This window comes from Leptosomus discolor, chromosome 2, assembly GCF_034619465.1.
Source record: "Leptosomus discolor isolate bLepDis1 chromosome 2, bLepDis1.hap2, whole genome shotgun sequence".
Taxonomy (NCBI): Eukaryota; Metazoa; Chordata; class Aves; order Leptosomiformes; family Leptosomidae; genus Leptosomus; species Leptosomus discolor.
The window spans coordinates 77,295,675-77,317,140 of record NC_141392.1 but is presented as its reverse complement, the minus strand read 5'-3'; the positions used below and the strand labels follow the sequence as shown (position 1 = coordinate 77,317,140).

At 38.1% G+C, this 21,466-nt stretch overlaps 1 protein-coding gene across 2 annotated transcripts in view; it reads right to left on the bottom strand.

Annotated features, from left to right (window-relative positions):
- SEC63 (SEC63 protein translocation regulator) overlaps nt 1–21,466 on the bottom strand; it is a 59,208-nt gene that overhangs the window by 6,410 nt on the left and 31,332 nt on the right. The window contains exons 9-19 of one of the 2 annotated variants that reach the window (XM_086482443.1): nt 19,552–19,646; nt 16,699–16,831; nt 15,484–15,576; nt 9,676–9,830; nt 7,844–7,991; nt 5,960–6,042; nt 4,339–4,398; nt 3,948–4,109; nt 3,304–3,312; nt 3,068–3,226; nt 2,023–2,124 (exon numbers count right to left, since the gene is read on the bottom strand). In XM_086482443.1, the coding sequence (XP_086338569.1) occupies nt 2,023–2,124; nt 3,068–3,226; nt 3,304–3,312; nt 3,948–4,109; nt 4,339–4,398; nt 5,960–6,042; nt 7,844–7,991; nt 9,676–9,830; nt 15,484–15,576; nt 16,699–16,831; nt 19,552–19,646 (1,199 nt within the window). The remainder of the gene's footprint in view (nt 1–2,022; nt 2,125–3,067; nt 3,227–3,303; nt 3,313–3,947; nt 4,110–4,338; nt 4,399–5,959; nt 6,043–7,843; nt 7,992–9,675; nt 9,831–15,483; nt 15,577–16,698; nt 16,832–19,551; nt 19,647–21,466) is intronic. The other variant, XM_086482442.1, reaches the window with a different exon arrangement.

Sequence of the window (21,466 nt, the reverse complement as noted above, 5' to 3'; positions counted from 1 at the left end):
TCACTAAGTACAGCTGCATTCAACTTTCAGGAAATCAGTGAAGAGAGGTTGGAAAATTTACAATGCTATGAGATAATGTATGTGTATCTTTCAAGTTCAAGCATTCAGTTCAGCCCCAGATTTTTTTTTTTAAATAGTACTGTATTTAGGTTTTACCATAAAACCCATCAGCAGCTTGGTTACACACAGCTGAAGCTTAAGCAGCTTTGTAGAGTAAGCATAAGCAAAGTCTCTAAAGGAACCCTCAGTGCAGTAAAAAAGAAATACGAATGCCAACTATTGCTAGCACCCCTGTGGCACTGCACGTGCTCACTGTTTCAGCTTAGACTGATGACCAAAGCCAGCTGCCTTTGCAGCAAGGAGGTATTAAGACTCCGCTACATATTTGACATGTTCTAAGACAGCCAGAAGAGCAGAATACCAGTATACCTTTTTCTGCCATGTTGGTGTACTGCTGGAAGCTGTACTGAGAGATGGGAGGGCACCTAACAGTGTCAGCAAAATAGGGCATTAAGATCAGCCATTACAAAACTAGATGATGTGAGGCCACACAACTCTCAGCTAAGGCCCTCAGGAAAACAATTTCTTTGGTTTATTTGTGTATCCTGACCGGCTCCTTAGCAACAGGTCTTGCTTCCCACACTTTGCTTTCTAATGATGGCAGAACTAGGTAAAAACTAACAGGAACAGTATGATCATAAGCACGGGTACAACGGAGTGCACAAGCAACAAGCTGTACAGGGTATAGACAAAGAGCCTTGGGGACTAAAAAGAGGGAGCAAATAAACACACTGTCTTCCTTTTTTCTCATGTTTTCCTGTTCTTCCCCATCTCAGTTTTCTCCTTTAAACCACAAGGGGAAGTCTAAGCCTTGCATCCCGCCTCCCTGTTATGGGAGATAGCACGAAGAGAGAGAAGAGATCATAGATAAGTTCCCTAGTCAGACAGCAGGGAAGCAAAGGAAACCATTTGAACCACTGGCCTGGAAAGAAAGTGTGGCCAAATACTCCTTCCTCCTGGTTCAAATCTGGTCACCTCCCAAAGACCTAACTTACTCGCTCAGAACACAAACCCCATGCTCGAAAAATCCCACCTTTTTTCAAGGTTTCATTGCTGTAATGGGTTTTCAGACAACCATTGAGTAGTTAGCTGTCTGTGTAAGTAGCAACTGATGTATTAGAACAGACTTTCAACACTGAAGGCTGCTGTAGACACCTCAGCCTACCTACTACACTGAGTCACCGCTCTCAAATACAGCCCTTTCTCCGTTACCCATCCACATCTGATCTTGTATTTTTGAGCTTTGTAAGAAAGATTTTTCCACAATTGGCTTCCGTCACTTCCAGACTACACTGCGGTAGAAAGGGACAGCTTTGCCAACCCTCTCCACCTTCCACGGCTGCACACTGTGTTGCCACCATGTTGTCGCATTGAGACTTGGAAGTCAAGCAGCAAGCCAGAACAACCTGCTGATCCAAATGACCCCCAAACTCTTCCTGTCATTACTGTCAACACAGGAGGGGTCAGGACCTCCCCTGCTCACAGGTGCTTGCAGTTAAAGAACAAGTAATATTCTGCCCTCAACACCGTATTAGAGTCACTGCCATGCTTTCACATTCCACGGCACAAAAAAAAAAAAGATAAGAGGAGGACTATAAATTAAATCTCTCTATCTCTGAAAGGTTTCATTCTGACTCGATCCATATGTAGCAGATCAGCAGGGAAAAAAAAAAAACTAACTTTAGCATTATTGCCATAAAAAAAGAACCTTACATTCTATACAAGTTTGCAACTCTTTGGGAACCGGATATAAAGAATAATATATTAACTGTTTTTAGGAAAGTATCTGAAGGAGTTTAAGAGGATTTTATAAGTTAAGACCTTTTTAAATGAAGATTAGCATTTTTTTCAAGTATTAGACTGTTAAAAGCCTAGTATTTACAGTAAAAACATAAAAAGAGCAATTAATTTGTATTATATTAATTCTTATGTTTCACAACTGTAATGTTTTCTACTACTGACCTCAGGAAAAAAAAGACTGTAAACGGGATGCGTTATCTTTGACTTCGTTTCAAGAAGAGCTCGTTCCTTTCTCTGTATACTTTGCTGTAATTCTTGCCACTCCTGTCAAAGACAAGTTTAAAGTTACTGTACACTAGCCACCTTTTGCATTTAAAAAAAAGAAGAAATTTTAGTCCATGGAAATGGTAAATATGACAAGTTCTTGTGCTACACTACACATTATAAAAGGGAAAGGCACGTAGAGATTAAGTTATACAGTATGACTAAAAGCAAAAAAAAATATTAAAGAAATCAAGCAACAGTAGACCATTCCTGTAAATATATAAAAAAAACAACCCACAAACCAAACCACAGATCTGTGGGGCTTGCACACATTCTTCATAACTCACTTCTAGAGCACTGCCTGTAAACGCTCACTACCTGAGCGGTAAGAGTCCCAATTACAAGCTTGATGATTCTTTTCCCATCAAAAACTTATTCTCATCCTGTGCAGGACTTCCAGCTGTCACTCTCAAGTGTTCCACTGTAAGACCTGTGGTGCAGAAATCATCTACCACCACAAAGCCTCATTCTCAATTACAGTTTCAAAGAACTAACTTAACAATTAACAGTTACTAGAGTTTAGTAAGCACATCTACAAGTCCAACTACTGTAGACTTATAGTATGCATTATGCAGTATGCAACAGCTACTGCATGTAAAGAACAGAGTTCAAAGCAAAGACTTTATCTCACAAATATCTGCAACAGCTAGTAATCAAATTAAGCCAAAAGAAACATTACAATCTTACCCTGAAGTTAAGCTATTTTTCCTCATGTCATTTTCAAGTTTTCTGTCTATGCTGCAAAGACCCTTCACTGCTCTCACTGAAACAAAACATGCAATGACAAAGCTCTTACGCCAGAATGAGGCCTGAAAACCTCTGGAGAACTGATATTCCTCCTTCAAGCTAGTGTTGCCTAGCCAGAGGGGATGCTAGAGGATTAAAAGGCATTTTCTCTCAACCCCAGAGGCAACACTACCCTTCAACAGAAAGTAAGGCTTACAGCTTCATCATCTTTGTTTTGCTTCTCATCTTGTTCTCTGTCAGAGTCTCTGTCACTTCCATCATCTTTTTCACTTTGAGAGTCCCTGTTTGTTTCTTCTTCTTCAGATTCACTTCCTTTATCAGAGATCTCCTCCTCTTCTTCCTTCGCAACTACTTCCTAATGGGAAAGGAAAAAAACCCCACACAACAAAAACTTCTGACTTTGTTTGCATTATTGTAGTATGCATCACTCACAGCACCTGTCTTCGGATCATAGCCCTTATTTCCTATTTTGCTCTACACTCTTGCATCACAGAGTACGTCTGCAGTCACCTCATGCGCTAGGAGGTGCAGGGAAGCAACTTCCCTTCTCCATATGGCATCCGCAACACAAATAGGTATTGGATTCTGAAAACAGTATTTGATTCTGGGGCTGCATTTCAAAAATGCTAAGAAAATTAGAGAGAATATAATAAAGTACCTACAACATAGCCCATGAGGTGGAGAAATCGCCATGCAGTGGGAACACAAAGGTACTAGAGCTACTTAATTTACCAGAAGAAAGTCTCATTTCAGTTTTTTCCTTTAAAGGAAAAGTAGAAAATACAGAATAATTCACCTCCCAGAAGGCAGAATAACAGAACTAATAAGAAGGGACTATGAAGCCAGATTTCTGAAGTAGTTTGGCACAACTTTCAGCAGGCCACTGGATATATTACTGCAGTAGTTCCCAAATTATTTTACCAGTAATTTTCAAATGTAAAGAAAAAAAGGCTATTTTAGGAGATATGCTTTACAAAAGCATAGAATGAAATGTAACAGAAAGATACAAAAAACCCCCATCAGACTAGGAGTGATAAACTGAAAAACAACCCTAAAATATCAATGAATCTATGAGCTACCCCATTAGCTTGTTTTTGCTTCGGCTGTTTCGGTGGCTGCAATGAAGGTGGCACAGTTTTCTTTTTCAATGGCTTCTTTTTCTTTGATTTTGAAGCTTTCTTGGTTCCTTTATTCTTTTGCTGCCATCCTTTGCTCTTAACTTTGTTGACATCTCCTTGCTGTAGAAAAGCAGTATTTACAATATTTATTCTGTGCATTAAGTTTCAGGCATTCACTGTACTTTAAGCATTTTATGCTGAGAACCAAAGTTAGAAAGCATAGCTCAAGAGACACTTCAGTAGGCATTTCTGGAACAAAAAAAATGCTTGAGAAGCACACAATTAGCAACTCAAGATCTGAAAGAAAGTTCTCTCTAGCTAGCAAGAGGAACATTCATTCTTCACTTACCCCATCTTCTGTTGGTTGCTCTTCTGCCGCACATATAGACTGCTCCTTTTCAAACACTTCCTGGTTAGAGAAAGACGTAACAACTATTAATGCCTCTTTGTACCAAAAGAGTAAATTATTGGTTTATACTTGAACTTAAACTAAATCACCTTAATCAAGTCTGAAGGTTTTACTCACTACGGAAAATTCTTTTATCAGTGACAACCACAACAGGGGATTAACAGATCAAAATTAAACACTATTTTGAACATTTGGTCTAGGATTTTTCCATCACCAGCACTACAAAGAAATTTAGTAACAACATATCATATTATTCCAAAGAATCTACTTGTTCTATACAGCACAGAAATCCTGTATCACAAAAGCAAGCAGTAGTAAAATGTAAATTCTGCTGCAGTTGCCAGAGCATTAAAAACTTCAACTGCTGCACTGCTACTCAGGGACACAGGACAACAAATCAAACGAGAAATATGAAACGTTAAGACAAAACACAATGTCAGTATTATGCAGTCTAGAACATCTCTATGCAAATGGAATCTTTTCATGCACTTCTTTCTTCAAAACATACTATATGCCATTAAAAAAAAAAATCATTCGTAAGGAGCTGTGTTATATAAAGATGGCAACTATGAGATACCACCACAAAAAAAAGCATATAAAAGGCTAGCTCTAGTTTTTAGGTTATGTATCTCAATGCCAGACTGCCTAGTGAAGTTCATGTACAAAACACCTTAAGTGACTTTTCTATATGCTGTCAGACATTGTAATTAATTTCAAAGTACAGTTAAATATGCTCACAATTTTGAGTTTCCTTCATTTTTAAAATCCAGCATAGGGATACAGTCCTTTTACTTTCTACCTACTGCATCCTCAGTGACCACTGAGATGATGCATTCTGAAATTCCATAGCATGAACACGTGGTACCTGCACATGCGGACTGCTGAACTGGCTTCAATGGCTAGTCTGATTGTCTACTGTAATACTCACGCCTGTATGCCTTACCTTAGAGGCATTAACTCAGACTTTCTGTTTACTTTGACTTTCTGTTTACTTAGACAATTATCTGAATAGTACAAACGCAAAAATTTTTATTATTTTGATTACGCCACATTGCTACCCATTCAGCAAGCCACTTTCTTCACATGGCACTGGTACATCCCCTTTATACTGTTATGCATATTCTGCATTCTGCTGGACTGATTTTCTTTCATAATATTGTCTAAAACATCCAAGAGATTTGTAACATTATAAGCCCAGAGAGTGAAATCAAACACCACCCTAAGGACTTGAGTGAATACTTTATCCTAGTTCCAGAACTAAGTTTCTGAGTGTCTCTCTTCCTGTTATTTACAAACCTCAGGGCAGTATCACTTGCCATATTCTTTTACTGTTCCCTTGACAACTGCAACGGGTCAGAGTGAACTTTGGTTTGATTCCAGGAAAACTTTCTTATCCAGAAACAAAAACATAAGGGAGGATTAAAAGCACAAGTTCTCAATTTCAAATCTTAATTTTACAGTTATATTTACAAAATACTACACTAGCTTGCAAAAAAGAAATGCCTGATTATTAGCATATACTTGCAGTTACTCTGAAAGAACAAATATTCTTAATACTTACTGCCATGGTCTGTCTGGTTAGTGTAACCAAAACAGTGACAAGAGAACCTACTGTAATATTGTTGCTGTCTTCATCATCCAAAACTAGTGTAAAAAGAAAAGCAACACCTATTAAGTGTCTTTAAAGCTTTTTTTTTTTCCCCCATTAAGCATTATTTCTGCTAAGTCTCAAGACAAACATACAAATTGCAGAATTTTTAACAAAAAATAATTTCAAAGTATTATTAAATAAGTCTCTTACAACCTCAAATATACTATCAGGATGAGGGCTGGTAATTCAGCAAACTATAAAACACCAACATTGAGTTTGAAATTTTAATTGCATGAAAGTTAGAAAATTCAAAGTTATAGCTGCTGTGGGAACCATAACTCTGTAATACCGTGCATTATATACTAAAGCATAAAACTTCAGAAACATGAAATACCACACATGACCAAAGGGACTCTGTTATATTTGTTCTGGGAATCATAACTTTGATTTTCCTGACTTTCATATGATTAACAACTCAATTTCAGTGCCACGTTAACTATCACACATTTAATTCTTTTTTTTTTTCTTTTTTTTTAAAAAAAAAAAATAGAAGGCAAAGGAAAATAAAACAACAATAATTATCATTTTAACTAAAACATCAAATATAAAACCCACAGGAAAGCCACTGAGGAGTTTATATCTCCAGTCTACGAACTGGAGAATGTCCCAGGTTGGGGAGGAATAGAGTTATATTCCAGCATAGAAACTTTATTCCTCCCTTCCCCCCCCAGAAAGCAGTTTTACTATTCACTAGTTTTACATGTGTCTGTTATATAACGGTAATACTGAGCTAAACAGAAAAGCATACGCATTGTTTAAACCTCCGTACCATGCCTGAGTACAGTTGTGACACAAATGAAGACTATGGGCAGAAAAAGGGATGCTTGCCAAAATATGGGAAGGTACTCCAAGACTGAATTTTAAGCAGATTTACAGGATTGTGTACAATCCTGTGCTACAATAAGAGAAAGTATTTTGTTTGTTTGTTTTTAAAACACACACATAAACAACACTTAGAAATACCAAGATTATCAGACAATGGCTTCCTTAACAGGTATTTCCATTAACATTTGTTTCTCACAGAGAACTATGCATAAGCCAAATTACAAATTAGGCTACCCAAACAAAAGACATAGCATTCTGAATTTGATCATTGCAACTACAGTGACTATATAAATTAGAAATACAAATTAGAAACTAGTTTTAGAACAACCTTCAAATATCTCACATTTACTAGCACAGGAAAGGAGACCACAAAAACAAATCACTTTCGCCTGAAAGGCTGTCTAACAGGAACTGCTTAACAATATACCTGATCTTCAGAGAGGAAGAACATTATACATTCATTGAAACAGTGCACACAAAAGGTAACTAAGCCTAGCACGGACAAATTCTCCAGATATAAAAACTACACAAGGGTTATCACAAAGGAATCATGAATATTTACTGATCAGGGTCTCCAACTCAAAATCTCACAAAGGACCCTCCATGCTGGAGTAAGCTGAGCATAAATTCTGGAATAAGCACAATTTTTTAAGATAGCTAATAAAAGTGGTATTTCAACCAGAATTCCACATTGCTCATGAAATATTAAATCAACAGATGAAATATCAGATAAGCTCCTGTAGGACAATCTACTGCTGGCTTGGGAATCTGTGAAATGTTTCAATGTACTTTATATCCTCAGACTATAAATCTCACATACAAGAGCCCGCCACTCAAAAAAGTATGTCGTTTCCAGGCCACATAAATAACAGTAAGCTGTGTTTCAACATCCTCCAAAAGCTTACTGCCAATAGACTATCAACATGTCAGAAGAGCGACACATACAGAACAAAAGGACCTCCCACTCACCCTGTGGTTTTATATCCATAGTGACATAGGGAAAGCTGCCAAGGACAGCCATAACTTCATCATATTTCTTATCTTCTAGAAAGTGCAGTAAATTGCGACGATCAGAACCTTTCAAACTCACCAAATCCTGAATACTTTTGATTTTATACTAAATTTAAAAAAAAAAAAAAAGAAAAAGAAAAAAGGAAGTCACACAGTACCAGAGAATGCAGTCCACAAATATATCGATTGTGTCCCCCCATTATTAATACATACACACCATTTGATTTGTTCTTATTAAACAAAAAAACCCCATACTTTGGGAACCTAGCAAGCATTTGGGAACAAGAAAATGAAGAGGCTGCATTCAAAACTACTAGATAGCGTGGCTTTGAACACTGATGTGTTGCTTAGTACATCACCCCTTAGAAACTGGATGTATTTCTTATAAAACTATTGTTTCAGCCAGATTTTCCAGAAAGCTGAGCCAAGAAATCTTAGTAATTGGGTTCTTCATTTAGAAAGAGCGCTTTAGTGCTTTGAGACTTATATTAGCAGGAACAACTAAGTACAAGTTACTCTTTCTTTTTTCCTTCATACTTAACTGAAAACAAATCTAAATCCACTTCTTTTAAGATTTGTAGAGCTAAAAGGATAAAACAGAGATTTGTCTGAACACTTGATTAAACTCATCATTATGAACGTACCTATTTTATTAAAAAGAACTTCATGCATTCAGGTAGACCAATCATACCTCCAATCTAGGGGACTGTATTTTTGAAGACCTCAATGCATGGGAAATCCTGTACAAACAAGCCTAATAAACTGGTCTCTTCCCTCTTTCAGGGGAAGGACAGGTAGGACTACAAGGTAGCCAATTCTTTATTTTTATGCTTAGTTACAGTGTACACGTTAAAAAAAAATATATCTAAAATTGCTTCCTGTAGTTTAGGGCTGGATTAAGAAAAGTAAGTGTTTGATGGTACTTATAAGGGAATGATTCTTTTACTTCATCCAAAGGAAAAGACTACTTGACTATGTGATGAACAAGCATTTTCAAAGGAGATTAAAGAGTGCAGTAGTTAAAGAATTCCTTATCTTCACACTAACACAGAAGCATTTATACAACACCAAAGGCTGTAGTTAAAGCTAAACAAAACTTCCGTTAGATAAAAAGGTATTTTTAAGATTGATCCAAATTAACCATTGTAATAAGACCATCAGAAAAGTCAACAGCTTCTACTAGAACATAACTTGTAGAACAAATTTAGTTTGTCAGTATTCTAGAACATGCTTGCTTCTAACCAGGCATTCCTAGAAGATACACTATAGTCAAACAAACAAGCAGGTTTGAATACAGAGACAATGAGCAAAACAGAGTGAAGAAACATATGCAGGTATTCAGACAAGACTTTTTTTTGTCCTTAAATTCTACAAATACCAACACTTAACCAACTACAACTACATAGCAAGAGTGTTACAAAACATCCTTTCATATATAAAGGATCACAGAACCTGAAATATTTCCCACAGTAACTGGTAATTCTTTTCCTTTTATGAACTCCGTTTTTCCCTTCTATGCTACCTTCCAAATATATTTTCTATCAAACTAAATTGCAAATGATGTACAACCAAACAAGATCAAAAAAAAAGTCCCAGTAGGATATTCCAGCCACATTCTGGAAAAATATTAAGTAGGAGATAATAGTCTGTAATAAGAAGAAACTCTGTTTCTTCTGTTTGTCAGATCAACATAGACTGATCTTTTACACTCTTTCACACTTATCAGATCTCTGATCTTAATTCCCACCTCCTAATCGAGACATTACCAAGTATCATCTGTAGTTTTATACCTTTTTATGATTGGAGACTCGCCTAAGATTGTCCTCTTCAATGTGAGGCAGCTGCAAAAGGGGAGACTTGAACTGTTGAAGTCCCTGGACAGTCATCTGGGAAAGCTTCATGCAATTTTCCAAAGATCCCAAAGATGGAGCACGGAACTCCCTTTCTTGGGGAGAATGAAACAGACAACATAATTTTTATTTTTTTTTTTCTTACAAGTATACATTGTAAAAGTGTATTACAGACTACAGAAAATCTTATTTTCAGTCAACCAAGCAAAAGAAAGAGGCATCTTAAGATGTTCAGCATAATAAACCAGGCAGCCTTTTTACTTTCACTGCAGTCACATAGCTCAGCAGACATTTTCCCCTCTATTTAGCCTACCACAGCTGAACGCTAGGAAAGGGAAAGACTTCCACCTAACATTGCCTCAGGGAACAACAGCAAAATGAATCTATAAAATTATTAATGACAAAAAATCCACCATTTAGCTTTTTTTCTAAAAAAAAAAAAAAAAAAAAAAAAAAAATAAAGGCACCAAAACCAACTTGTTTTAAATTTGTATATTTTATATATATGAATCTGAGAAAACTCAATAACAACTCAGTGTTATTAAGCAGGTATTCTTTATTGCGGCGCCGGGCAGCACAGGGGATAGCTCCTCCATACGTGCGCGCCCAAGCGTTAGGATTGTTGCCTTATATTTATAGCTTTCATGTTTATTCATTACATTTCTAAGAAAAGGTTGGGTTATTCTAATTATTTCCAGGAATTCATTAACATAAGTTCCTCCCATAGTCCCGCCTCAGTCTGCCCAAGTTACGCTCCCATCGGGGGTCCTTGGTGGTCATTGGGGATGAAGGTCTGAGTCTTCCTCACGGTTGAGCTTTTGAACTTGTCCTGTGGCACATGCCCTGTACCATCCTGGGTCTTTTCCAATTCACAGAACCAGCTCTTGCTATCTGCCCTCCCTATCTCTCCTGCTCAGTCTTTTGTGTTCCTTGTGCCCCACAGTCTGACTGAAGGATTCCACCTGGTGTCCTTCGCTTGGCAGATTCTGCTTCATTCTTATCTTTAAAGTGTGTGTTAGTCAGCAATGGATATATGCATAAGGGTTAGTACAAATCTGCCTCCCTCTCTATCTCTAAAGGCTGGTCAGCAGTTGTTTTCTAAAAGCTAGTTTTCTAAAAGCTAGTTTTCTAAAAGCTAGTCAGCCATTCTTTATTACATATATGTGTGTGTATATAACATGTTTAGCTCCACTTTAAGCATAACATTAAACATTAATCTTTCACAACACAATACATTATTTATAAAATTTTCATCTTGAGAGGTGAACATAAAGATAGCAGCCTATTACATGCAAGAAAAACCTGAAGTATAACTGAAGCTAAGCAGAGCATATTATATTATGTTAGAAGGCAGTAAAGAATAGCTGTAAAAATATCAGGAATGGCTTCTGTAAGTAAACCTAAAGGTTAAAAGGGGTACGTGAGCAAACACCTATTCGACTTTTCTTTTAGAAATTACCTCTAATTCCTTTAATATTTTAAAGTACAAAAAGGTATAATTTTAATTATGCAGAGTGTATAAAATAGACAAGGAGAAAGTCTTAACCAGAACAAGCAAAAGGAAAAAAAAACCCAGTCATTTAATACTTTTCATCACACCTGCAAAGAAATGAAAAAGCAAAGCAGACAGGTTTCCACATACTGCTATTTAACCATGTTAGACAACCATCCATTCATTATTAGGACTTCACAAAGCCCTGTTTAGAAAACTCATTTCAGAATTCCCCTGCAGCTCAAGAGCTGTTGCAAGTCCAGAATTGGCAATGCTCAGTTCTCTCTATACACACACTCCACAGTGAAACAGAAAAGTTAGATCCTCTTCACAGAGCCAAGAGGAATTTAAGCTACTTAAATCTTTTTCTGAACTCATATGTGGCATCGAAAAGAACTGAAGGCAATTTTAAAACATGCATTACAGAAGGCACCTGTAATTTATGATGCCTGTTGTTCTATTTAAGAATCCGTGTATGCATTTTCCCACACTTTAAAACCTTTTCTGAGAAACAATCAACCTTTGATTACCTTGACTGTTACATAGTCCGCATATAAACACATAAAAATAAGTATGAAAACAAATATCTGTGCACATACAAATATACTCATACATGTACACAAATATGTGTATTTGGAATGGACATATTTGGCTGGTATTGGTATATTTGGGACACTACAACAGGGGCATAGAGGCATCTCTCAATAGATTGATCAGACAGATGGTCAGAAGGAGTATGCCCACTCTGCTAGGGCTGCATGACCAAACTTATCGCACTAGCAAGGCAATTAGAGATGTGGATAAAAGCAAGTTTACTTACACATGGGTGAGAAGGCAGACAGGCTGTAACCTGCACCTGACCAAAAGGGTACTGAAGCCAAAATTGCTGAATGTTTATTTTAAGTGCCAATGGTCATGTATTTTGACAAAAAGCAAGTTTTAAGCTAATCTTAAAACATTTTGCAGAGGAAATATAAAAAGGCAATAAATCTGAACAAAAAAACCCCGACCCAAATTTGGTCTCTTCAGTATGTTTTCTCCTTCCTCTACAGCACTGCCTTGCTGCAAATTTACAACCAGCTGCTAGGGCATGTTAAATGCACATGAAAGATCACTGCACCACCTCTGCTCCACCTGCCCTTCTTCCTTCAAAAGGCCTGTTTCTTCATTAATTACACCAAGCTATAAATATAATCCAGCTATCAAATCAAATTACGTGTGTAATGGTTTTGTGTGGCAAGGTTTCGGTAGCAGGGGGGTTACAGGGGTGGCTTCTGTGAGAAGCTGACAGAAGTTTCCTCTATGTCCGACAGAGCCAATGCCAGCTGCCCCAAAGACGGACCCGCCACTGACCAAGGCCAAGCCCATCAGTGATGGTGGTAGCGTCTCTGGGGTAACACGTTCAAGAAAGGGAAAAGTTATTGCGCAGCGGCAACTGCAGTGAGAGAGGGAAGTGAGAATACATGAGGGAAACAACTCAATTCTACAGACACCAAGGTCAGTGAAGAAGGAGAGGGAGGAGATGCTCCAGGCACCAGAGCAGCGATTCCCCTGCAGTCTGTGGTGAGGTGAAGACCATGGTGAGGCAGGCTGTCCCCCTGCAGCCCATGGAGGTTAATGGTGGAGCAGATATCTGCCTACATCCCGTGGAGGACCCCACACCTGAGTAGGTGGATGCCTGAAGGAAGCTGTGACCCCGTGGGAAGCCTGCACCGCAGCAGGCTCCTGGCAGGACCTGTGGCCCATGGAGAGAGAGAAGCCCACACTGGAGCAGGTTTGCTGCCAGAGACCCCATGAGGGGGGCTCACGCTGGAGCAGTTGGTTCCTGAAGGACTGCACCCCGTGATGGAGACCCACATTGGAGCAGTTCATGAAGAATTGTAGCTCATGGGAAGGACTAACACTGCGGAAGTCACGGAGGACTTTGTCCCGTGAGAGGGGACCCCACACTGGAGCAGGGGGAGTGTGTGAGGAGTCCTCCCCCTGAGGAGGAAGGAGCAGCAGAAACAATGTGTGGTGAACTGACCGCAACCCCCATTCCCTGTTCCCCCTGCGCCACTCGGGGGGAGAAGGGAGAGAAAATCAGGAATAAAGTTCAGCCCGGGAAAGAAGGGATGGGTGGGGGGAAGGTGTTTTAAGATTTGGTTTAATTTCTCATTACTCCTCTCCAAGTTGATTAGTAATAAATTACATTTTTTCCCCAAGTCGACTCTGGTTTGCCTGTGACAGTAAATGCTGAGTGACCTCCCTGTCCTTATCTCGACCTGCAAGCCTATTTTATTTTTCTCTCCCCTGTCCAGCTGAGGAGGGGGACAGTGACAGAGTGGCTTTGGTGGGCACCTGGCATCCAGCCAGGGTCAAACCACCGCAACGTGGCAAGCCTTTTTCTTTTTAACCTAGTGTATTAATAAATACTGTGAAGGTTATACACAATGCAAAGAGAAAAATAATACTCAACTATACTTATGATGCACTTCTACTTTGAGATTTTCCAAATCTAATGAAGTAAGTTCTACCACACATAATGACAACTACAATTTCTCATCCACTTTCACAGACTCAATTGAGGTTGGCACGGATCATGAAAAATCTCAAGAAATTGTTAGTAGTAGAGATTGTTTAGGTTTGGTTTCTTAAGAATTATCACTGTCATTCCACACACAGACAGAAAATTATTTTACACTACTGTTTTCCAAAAGAGTTTGCTTTTTTAAATTTTTATTTAAGCTAAAACCTAAATTTTCTGGAACTTCAAAGCAGCTTATTAAATACACTGCATCTGTAAATAATCATTTCACTGTCAAATTAAAAAGGTATCTCCATGTACATACAGAACTAGAGGAGACTAACACAGCTACTTGGAGGCCATTCAAATTGTAAAGTACATAACGGACTCTTTTAAGTACCTTACACCAGCTTTTACAAAAGCAGCTATAGGTGTTTTTCATTTTTCAAACACTTTAGTTCTGTTGCACTAAAAAAAAAGCTTCCAGCTGTTATTATTTTGGTTTGATTTTACTCAAGCAAGAACAAGTATTTGCTAGTTGACTAACATACACAGGCCATCTTAAAAGACATCTTCTAGAAATTTGAAGTATGTTTAGAAAAAACAACTATCCAGATTTTAAAAAAACCAACATATGTATGTTTGGTATATGCAAGGACTTATAAACAAGTAAAAACATGTCTTCGCTCAAGTGCTCTTCCTAATTAGCTATAATATGTGGACCTGGTCCTGCTAAGCTAGCAAAATCTTAACACCCAAACAAAAACCCCAACAAAACAAACAAAAAAACCACACCAAAAAACCATCCAACACTTCCGAAGCAGCTACTTAGCTTTTTATAAAATAAATTATTAAAATATTAAACTAACAAAGTTTCACAGCATTAGTTTCCTCATCTTAAATCCATACTGGAGATATCCTTGTAATTCAGGCACAGTCCTAGTCTGGAGAACATTCACAAAAACATATCCAATATCTATCGCACAGCTGAGCTCTTAATATGATACTCATTAATAAATATAACCTAATGTTAGGTGAAGAGTACTTCTACAATGAAAAATATGGCTACTGTTTCCTTCCAGGTTTCAAGTTTTCTCCCCAGCAGTCTCTCAGACTAATAAAGACAAGGTTTAAAAGAGAAATAGAAATACACTTAATTAATACTGTTTAAAATAGGACACTTAAGCCAGCATGCAACGGCCTTATTCGCTCACGTCCCCTCTCTCGTACTTTATTTGGTTATGGAGCACAATTTACCGCATGACTTGCAATAGTGCTGGGAAAGATCTTCCCCAAAACCATTCTTGTCAGCAGCTATCAATGCTTGCTAAAGGAGTTTTGGTCTCATAGAACCTGTAAGTATTATTTGATGGCAATCAAAACGGTCCCCAGTTTGGTATAAAAAAATGCCTTTGCCTACATTTGTTGCAGTAATGGAATGAGATCCAAGTCTCAGTTTCTTTACACCACAAGTGACCATCTTCAGCATAATTGCCTTTTCACAGGGAAAAAAAAAGCTTAAATATTACATTTCACTTTAATTGTAATTTCTACAGCAATTATGGCAAAACACCTGCCACTACAAGTTCGGAAAAAAGCTACACAGCAGGCTCAACAGCATAGGAACCAGAAATTGAGAAAGATGAGCAACACAAACAAACAACAGCAAATACACGAGCCAAAACACAGGTGGCACTCAGAAGAGGAAGAATTGTAAAAGCGCAAATTAAAAGACAGTTTCTTTTCTTACCTTCCCGGCTTCGAGCCATTATTATTAATTGGCAGATCACATTAATCATTTCTTGAAGGAGCGCGGGACTCTTTTTCAGGATAAACTGCTGATCTGAAAAACATTACTGTCTGCGATTATGCTGCACTTCTAATAGGAAAGAAGGAGACAGTTTACATGAACTGGATATTTAATTCTGCAGTCTTGATGTCTATTCACTTCTGTGTTATACCACTTTATTCATATTGACACATCCATCCGTAACATTCCCTAACAAAACAGGAAAGAGCAAGTGCTAACAGGCAACACCAGTCTTGACTATCAGACAGCTTCCACACGAAACGAAGATGTACTTAGTAGATCCATCTAAAAAAGCAACAGGATGGCACAGACCATTTACCAGTCTTATTAAAACAGCATTAACTCTTCAGGTAACCACAGGTTAAAAAAAAAAAAAGAATTTTTAATTTTAAGTGAAACACCAATTTTGGAAAAAAGCATTATTTGTAAAGTACTAACTACTTCTGAATACAGATCTATGAAGTTCTAAGTGCAAACAGTAACTAACTGGCAAGGAAGAGGAGCTACTTTTAGTGACTACTAAAAACGGAACGTTTTTCTTTTGAAAGAAACTGGAAAATTCAAACCAAAGTATCTTCATTGGTTGGTTGGTCGGGTTGTTTTTTATTTGCATTAAAATACAGAACGTCTCAGGTTTGCTGGTCAGCCTAAGAAACCATGAGTTTCATGGCTGAAACTGAAGAACTATATTTAGAAACATTTCAGTTTGTATATTTACAATTATGAAAAAAATCACAAAACAATTTTAGAGTTCTAATCTCGTCACCCTTGCTTTACATAGCAGGTGGAAAAACCTCCAAAAATATCCATGAATGGCGATGTTAGAGAGCTATATTATGTTTATCTTGGATTTCTTTACTCTGAAAAACAAATACACTTCACACGTTTTTACTCTATTACAAAGAAAAAAAAATAATTATCAAAGACACATTTGCAGCCAAAAAGTATTAAAACCCAGAATATTAGTATTATCAAGAGAATGAGAAAACACTAATAGAGAGCCATTAAAGTTGAAAAACTAACTACACTGCACAGAGATTATTGAGCAGAGATCCAAGCAACTCTTCAGTGGACAAAAAGTACGTTTACGAGTAGTGTAGCATGCAATGTGTTGCTCTGTTTCCAACAACATCCGATTAGGGGAGAAGCCATTACCTTCTTCAAGGACCTCAGGAACTTTCATCCTGGCAAGGTGAGTCAACAGAAGAACTCTGGCTTTCAGGCTGTAAGGGCAGGTGAGGGGAGGCTCATTCTTCTTCAAATTTATGCCACCAATTTCTCTGATTAGCTAAAATACAAGAGTTAAATACAAATAGCTACTGTGGTGCTAAAGAGAAACAATTACAGGAGGAGCACAGTTAACAAGGAAAAAAAGTTACATTCACAAAAGCAAGCCTTTAAGTAATTTTTCCCCGAAAACTTCTGTAGAGATGAACATTAGCCATTTTTATTCATACCGCAGCTCCAAAAACTTAAAAAGTATCTTTAAATGCCTTGTTTAAATGTGGAGGTGAGGGGGGGAAGCAAAAAATTTGCGCACAAGAAACTTGCCTTGAATAGCATTAAGTAAATTCGTATTGATAGATAAATATTTTTAAAATCTGATTTTGTTGCCAAATATGGTTTACTAGATTCAACCACATTTCTAAGGTATTTATATTCAACTCAACATGCAGTAGCGGTGGCATCATCTTAAGACCTTTCACCCATCTAAGACCTAGCCAGCTTCCTCAGAAACAGTCTCAAGCATCACAGGAAGGACGGTTATAAGCCTGAACTCCCTGGCAGGCTGAAAAGCAAGTGTTTTAACTTATTTATAAAAAGCACTGACTTGAAGGATGACCTATCTTGATCCCGACTAGGCCAAGATGCAGTTCAAACAGGTGTCTCTCCTGAACTTGCTGAAGACCCTGGAGGGAGATACTGCAAAGCTGAGTAACAGAAGCTCATAGTTTATAAGAATCAATATATGGCCCAGAAGCTTCACTTTTTAAGTCAAAAAGTCACCTGAGGAGAGATTGAGGATCCAAAATCTCCAGCCACAAAGGGAAGTAAGGGTATCAACAGTCAGGCTACACTAACCTTTCACCAGTCTTTCCCTACACTTGAAAAAAGATCTTCTAACACCAAGTTTCTTATAAGCACATTCTCGTGTAACACCAGACCAAGACAACTAAAACTTTGATAAGAAAACTTCTATAAAAAGTATTGATACCGGATTTAATAGAACAGTGAAATAAAAATGGGAACAATGACCATGGCCCAAAAAGCAGGACATGCTAACAAAAAAATATTGGCAATACCGTGGTGTATTGATGCTTTGGAGACTTGTACTGCCATAATACTAAAAAGAACACAGATGACAGTGATGACCGCAGCTTTAGGAAACTGAACAAAATCCAATAGTATAAAATGCAAGGTCATGCACTTGCTTACTAACAAGAATTGCAGCTCGAGGATGGAAGCTTGCAGCTGGAAAACCAGGGTATGTAAGACAAGAGAAATCTGCAAAACAGGGATCCCACACTAGTTGTCTTTAACCACCATATGAAACAGCTGCAGAAAAAAGTGTGCTGAAGTTATTCCCTGCAGAAATACAGGAATTGCAGTGCCACCAACTGAGGCACTGCTAAGACTTATATGGAATACTGCGGACAATTCTGAGCAGACAAAATAGGAAATAATTTGAAATTTAGAAATCTATCAACTGGGGACAGTACTCTATTCAGCACATAGCAGGATGAGGGAAATGAAGAGCTTTTTGGGAAAGAGGGGATTAAAAGACAGCAGCTTTTCTAGTTTAGCAAAATGAAGCAAAACAAGAACAAACAGGCTATTGCTTCCATCTATAAATGCACTAAGGATACACACAGCAAGAATCATTTAGACTCAAGAATAATGATGACAAAAAACACAGATATAAATTGGTCACAAACAAGACTCCTAACCACTAGAACAGCAAGTTCTAGAACAGCTTCTCAGTAGGATATGGTTACAGGAGGTTTGACTGCCTTTTAAATAAATAATGATTAAATGTAAAGGGCTTGCACGATGCCAATGCTTGCAACAGCAAGGAGAAGAACTGGGTAGGAGAAGAACTGATGATAAAGATGATCTTTCCCAGTCATGTGCTCCCAAGCACAATGTCTGATGAAAAACCACACCTAACCACAATTCCAGCTCCTTCTCAGAAGTCCGTAAGATGACAATTTGTGAGAGAGACAGGTACAATTAAGTAAAGAGGTACCTTAGTCTATTTGTTTTATGTTTAGGTCGTGATAGTATGTTTATGACTTGAAAATCCAATTGTGTGCACGCAAAGGTTAAATCTGTGAGACTACCTCCCCTCACTTTGCAAACTCAAAACATTTTCGTTGGAGCATTTTGTACACTGTGCTTTTAAACTTCTTCAAACCAAAGTGTTAGTTTCTGATAAATAAGACTTCCCAAAACTCTGCTAGCAATAATTATTTGCCACAGTATGCATTACAGCATCTCTGTTGGGGAGACTGAGTGGAAACAAAAATAAAAGGCAACCAGAGGGGAACTAACATTCATGGAGGAATCTTTATAGTATTGAAAGATATTACTAATTCCAACATCAGATAATAATTTTATTTCAGTATTAATATATTTAACCAGATCTGTGTTAATGATTTAAAAGAACTTTATCAAATAGCAATCACCTTCTCATACTGATACTCAAAATTTGACTGACACTCTAATTCCATATTTAGTTCACCCCTCCCCAAAAACCACCCTGCAAGTCTATATACTAAACCAATTCCATTTAAGCCAAGCATCATCATCAGTTAATGTTATCTTTTCTTTTTAAAAAAATAAATCAAGTCTAACTTCTAATTTCTACTTCTGAGGAGATTCAGGTGCATCTCAACAAAATTAATGCCTTGAGAACTCGAATTCTGTCAGCGGGTCACCTAGAAGCACCACCCCTCTCTTCCCTTGAAGGGGTCACTTATTTATAAAACACCTCTTGATATAACTAACCTGGGGTATCTGAATGTTGTCTGCTGGTCTGCTCGTAGCATCTTTATTGTACTGAGGATCAAATTCGGATGCCCCTGCCAAAACCATGATAAGCCCTGCAAAGATAATTGGAGGCAGACAGAGAAAATGTCAGCAAGATCCCATGCCACTGAGTGACTTCTTCAGAACCCTCAGCCATAAAGCTCACTCCCACTCTCCCCCTAACCACCATGAATATCCATGTTCTCTGTTTAGTGGATCAGTTGCTACTGTCACAGGGCAAAGGAGGCAAGAACCAATGCCTAGCACAAGACAAAAGAGAGTACTCCAGGCTCCATTTTGCATGACATCAAGTCCAGCACTTGACTCTAAACATCTTCACAAAAACATAGTTAGGTTCTTTAGGATTGGAAAACATCACTGCACAGCAGTTTGACTACTTCTGCGCGGTCACAGAACCAGTCCTCTCTGCAATTCATGTGCCTGCAGCGGCACCACAACGTGTGTCCTGGAGGGGGAGGTGGGAAGGATAAAATTTCAACTCAATTTTTGGTTCAGTCAGCATTGAAAATTTACAAAAACTATTTCTGTTAATTATTAGAAAAGCAGATCGATAAATACCCCTGCAAACAAATCCCGTGAAGATGATGGGCTGCTCTTTTCCTAATGTGATCAGGAAAATCCATACTATCTCAAAATTCCTGTTGTGTAATCAAGATGAAAGACACACACAATGGGGTGTTTTAGCCCCATTATGACCTTTATGCTCATGAACATACATATATGGCTGAGACTCCCTCAGCCATAGACAATAAGAGAAAGCTCACCCCATCATTTCCTCCAGTTAAAATAACTTTTTCAGCAATATTTACTCAAGCTTCATTCTTAAATTTTTAACAAGTTCTCTTCTGAGCAAGTCAAAGTTATTTTTGCCTACTCGCAGTGCTCCGTGAATTAATTCCACCTACTAACAATTAGTCAAGTTCCCTGAGCATCACTTCATTTCCATTCTCGATTATCTATTTACTTCCTGAGCAGAGCACATCAAATAGTTTCAGACCGCTATAAGTACTTCCCTATTGTCTAATGTTAACAGCTGTGGATCTCCAGGAAAGGAAGTTTAAAAAAACTCATTCATCCTTGAAGCCTAAAAATACCTGAAACAAGGCAAGTCATGCAGATTCGCCTCACCATTTCCCTAGCCCACTTTGATTACATTTGCCCAGGCATAAGCCTTCAGGTTTTGACACTGGTAACCTCACCACTGTGGAATTCACAACCAAGCAAAAGCCTTACCTGATCACTGTGTGTCTAAGCCACCTCAGCTGCACCACATTTTTCATTCAGATTGCACACAGACCTCAGTGGAAAACACTGACCTGCCTCTGACCCCAGGGCTCCCTGAAAGCGTTAAGTCCTTAAAAAAGGCCACTTCAATTTACGGTTAACTTTTTAATCAATCTGTAGGAGAGACAAGGCAAGCCTCAAAGCTATGGTTCTGTGCAGAGCTCAACATGAAATAATCTACTGTTGACAAGAAGTTTGGAGAAAGAGGAGAAGAGGTTTGCAGTGATCTCTCTAAATTTCTAAGATAGGTCTCACCTACTCTCCCACTCCTCCCTTCTCAGCTGTTTGGAGAGGGGGAAAAAGCATAAAAGTATGACAAGGTGGAAAGCATAAACTGGTCTGAATTAATCCCACACACATAAATCCATGTGTGCTGTGACTAGAAAGCAAATGTACATCCATACTCTTATCTCCTAGACCTCCTGGATTATCTGCAAAGCACTTCTGTTCAGTAGGAAAGGGATGTATCAAGAGTAGATGTTCCCAGCAATCTTCCAGCAAATCTAAACTGAACAGTGCAATTCAAAGGACTAAGAGCATATATTTATGAACCCTTTTTAGTGGCTTTTGTGGGGGGGTTTTATTCTGC